The 3689-nt window shown below is 57.1% G+C and overlaps 1 protein-coding gene across 1 annotated transcript in view; it reads right to left on the bottom strand.

The window, feature by feature from the left end:
- Window positions 1-2600: 2600 nt before the first annotated feature.
- The window catches only part of CD5 (CD5 molecule), a 5639-nt gene continuing 4550 nt past the window's right edge, over window positions 2601-3689 (bottom strand). Inside the window, exons 7-9 of the mRNA XM_010186993.1 lie at window positions 3316-3369; window positions 2856-2978; window positions 2601-2686 (exon numbers count right to left, since the gene is read on the bottom strand). Of these exons, the coding sequence (XP_010185295.1) occupies window positions 2601-2686; window positions 2856-2978; window positions 3316-3369 (263 nt within the window). The remainder of the gene's footprint in view (window positions 2687-2855; window positions 2979-3315; window positions 3370-3689) is intronic.

Raw genomic sequence — 3689 nt, 5'->3', positions numbered from 1 at the left:
ACTAAATCAGGACTCCTGGGGAGCATCCTCTGCTGCTCCCTGCTCTTTTGTGTGGACTGAGGAAGAAAAGCGAGCCGAAAGCGTTGCTCTTCGGCCCGTGGGTGCAAAAGCATTAGGATACGAGCCGGTAGCAGCAGCGGGGGTCGAGCAGGCTGAGGCTGCACCGGTTTAGGTTCGGTTTACGATGATCGCCGAAGTTCACTTCCAAATGGACTCTGGTGTGAAAGCCACGTACTGGGCTGGGGTATGCAAGGACTGTGCACTGACTGCAGCCGCCACAGCCAGGATGGATCCCCTTCCTTTTCTGTGTGCGTGTGTGCGAGGGCGCGTGGGTGAGCGAGAGAGACTCCGCGTGTGCCTGGCGCCTGCCACGTGGGTAGCAGATGCGGTGTCGTGATTCTGAGCCTTTTCACAGGTGTTCGGAAGACACGGTGGGAATCTCTTGACAGTATTTCTGACGCAAAATGCTGCTTTCCAAGGATTTTCCTGGAAGCAGGAGGCAGAGCCAGCCCAGCTTGCAGGCGATTTGTGACTGACTGCAGCAGGGAGAAGCAGCCGGCTCGCCCCTGGGGAGGGCCAGGCCTTGAGATCTGTCTTTTTATGCCAGGGGAACTTCCACCCCAGCTCTGCTCAAGCCCTTTGCAGCGTGAGGGGCGGTCAGGCTTGCCTCAGCACTCTCCTAGCCTGCGTGGTGACTACCGGCCTGCTCCAGAGCAGAGGCTGTGCCCTCTGTCTGCGTTCAGGTCCTCCCCGATAAGGGGAACAAAAACCTCTTTACTGGGCTGGCACAGCGTCTCGGGCTGCTGGTGCTTTGGAGGCATGGGGAAGAATGGGAGTTGGTGCCTCCTAAAACACTGGGACAGACTTCTCTGTCGCTGGCCTCTCCCATGGTGCATGGGGGAATGAGGTGGTTATTTGGGGTTCTGCATGCTGCAGCCTTCCTCACGTCCCCCTTCTCAGGAAACACTAGGTAACGGAGGGAGCGACAAGTTAAATGTTCATGGGATTTGCTTTGCTCAGCACTTTATCCTACAGATCCTGCCTGTATCCCTGTAAGTTATTTATAAGGAAAGATTACTAATGCACTAGAACAAGGCAAACGCTTGTGGGGTTTGATGGAAACAATTCCCGTATCTCTGGTTAATTACAGTAATAAAACTTGATGAATTGCGCACGGGGTCGCAGTGGTGATTGCTTTCGGAAATGACAGGGCTCCAGCTGACATTTGCTATTGATCTTTTGATGCCCTCTTGGCATCCTTACACCAACTTCCCCTTGATTTTTGTCAATAAAACCTTTTCACCCCCTCATTTTCTCCCAACTCATCTTTCCTGCTCTCTTGCTTTCATCTTTCCTAAGGGGCCCATCTGTGTGGGGCTCTTCAACATCAGCACAACTCACCCCTCTTCTGCCACCGTCCCACGTTTTTCTTCACTGGGAGGTCGTTGGTCTAAGGAGCAGCACTGGTAGTGGTGGAAGGAAGAGAACAAGACATAGTTACTAGAAAAAAACAAACAATTTTATTTCCATGGTTATTGCTTATTAAATATCTCAGACTTGTTCTCAGTATTTCTACGCCTCCCCGTGCTCCTTGCAGCCGAGCTTTGCTGTCTCCATCTGCCCAAATCTTGCGCCGTCCCACGCAGACGCAGCCGAGCGCGTATCTCCGCAGCTCCCCCCGGACCCCGGCAGATGCCGGTCTCGCTGTCTTCCTCACGAAGCTCAGCACCTGTACGGGAGCGCCTGGCAGACAGCAGCCGATTTCGGTTTCACCCTGGCCCTGGGCGGGAGGAGGAGGAGGAGTGTGGTTATCCCGCTTCTGAGAGATGGAGAAGCCGGCAAACCCCTTCTGAACGGCCGTGAGCGCGGCTGCTCTGCTCTCAGAGCAGGTATGAAGCCTGCTGCAACTCAGCTGCTTTTTAGACTCATACAAATAGCTTAAAAAACAAACCAAAAACACTTTGCACTCCCACAAGATGGGCTCAAAAGCAAGAGGAAGCTTTCTCGGAAAGTGTTAGGGTGCCGGGGTGCAGTCGAAGCCCAGCTGGGCTGTGTCAGAGCTGAGCAGTGTGTGCTTGGTGCCCAGGACGAGCAGGTACGGAGGAGCACAGGCAAATTTGGCTTCAAGTCTGGGTCTCCCCAGCCCCAGAGGTCTCCCATCACATCTGGGGGGCACGGGCAGGCTTCCGAGGTGAGCAGCGCAGATTTGGCATCTCTTCTATCGGCTTCATTCATCATTGTGCAGAATCACAGAAGGGTTTGGGTTTAAAAGGACTTTAAAAATTCACCTGGTTCTCAAAATCGATCTTCTTGTCAAAATTCATCTCGTTCATCCCCCTGCCGTGGGCAGGGACGTCTTTCGCTCAAAATATTTGCTTTTTTCGTGCCTCATCCCACCTCTGCCTGCAGGGCGGGAAGGTGGCTGACAGCGGAAACGAGGTCGCTTGCCAAAAATGCAAGAAAAGCTGCGAATTCAGCAGTTGCTCAGCTTTGCTACCATGGGCGTGACCACCCTGGGACAGCGCTGTCGGAGAGCGGGGATGGCTCGGCCGGGGACCCGGGCAGCCCGAGGGGGTCCCAGCTCTGGCAGGGCAGGGAGGTCACACTCTGCGGGCAGAGTGCAGGTCGTAGTCGCTGTCGGAGGAGTTGTCTGGAGGGTTGGAAGCTCTGCTCGCGCTTTCCAGGGCTGCAGGGGGAATGGATGTGACTCATTTTGGTGGTTGGGGGTGCACCCCAAGCACCGGCGCAGGCCCTCGCCTGGCATCGGCAAAATTCTCCCCGTGATGTTCTTGTCTGTGGGGTTTGTGTGGGAAGGGAGGACAGAGGAGCCGTTCCTGGAGTCCTCCTGTGCTTACCTGGGTAAGCCGAGAGGTAGGAGCTCTTCTGGGGGGGCTGAGCGTAGTCGTTGTCCCCCCCCTGCGCCCGCTGCCCCTCTGCCCGCGGCCTCATGGTGACAGTGCTGTTGCGGTGGAAGGAGACTGGAAGAGACGGTGGGAGAGGAGTCCGGATTTGGGCAGCAGGAGGGGGAGGCAGTTTGGGGGCTGCAGTAGCAATTTCGAGGTGATGCGCCCGCCCCACCACCCGGGAGGGAAAGGGGACTGAGTAAAATTGGGACCCGATTTCGTGCCACAACCCGGGGCTCAGCTCTCCAGGCTGAGTCAATATCGCTCTGATGAGTCAACGTGGCGGCAGGAAGTGAGAGCCGGGGCTGGGGGCGAGCCCACTCACACCTCCACCCGCGGCGGTTGTGGGGCAAGCAGGCCTCTCCAGCCAGCCCCAAGCCCAACCCCAGCACCACGGGGGGCTGCTCCTCACCCGTCTGGTTGAGTCCTGTGGGGCCGATCCACTGGCGCTGCTTCCTTTTGGAGACTGGAAGGCAGAAGCGGGCGGTGAGAATGGGGATCTCTCCAAGGACCTGCTTGATGCTCTTGCTTCAAGCTTTCCTTCTTCCGGCTGCTGCCCCCCCGCTGGCCCCATATGCCATCCCGAATAATCTCCCCTGCCCGGTAATCCTCCCGTGAGACCCTCCGCCTGCTCGCCACTCAGTGCCTAATCCCCTCTCCCTGCAGCCTGCAAAGCGCACCCTGCTCCTCCCAGCCACCCCCCCACACCTTGTGGGGCAGGCTCGGGGACAATGGAGCAGGGGGGGGGATCTGTCAGGCTGAGCAGCACGTGGATCTCCCAAAAAA

This window comes from Mesitornis unicolor, unplaced genomic scaffold (assembly GCF_000695765.1).
Source record: "Mesitornis unicolor isolate BGI_N332 unplaced genomic scaffold, ASM69576v1 scaffold30186, whole genome shotgun sequence".
In the NCBI taxonomy this organism is placed as follows: domain Eukaryota; kingdom Metazoa; phylum Chordata; class Aves; order Mesitornithiformes; family Mesitornithidae; genus Mesitornis; species Mesitornis unicolor.
Note: the sequence above shows the minus strand (reverse complement) of the source record. Positions and strands in the feature narration are given on the sequence as shown.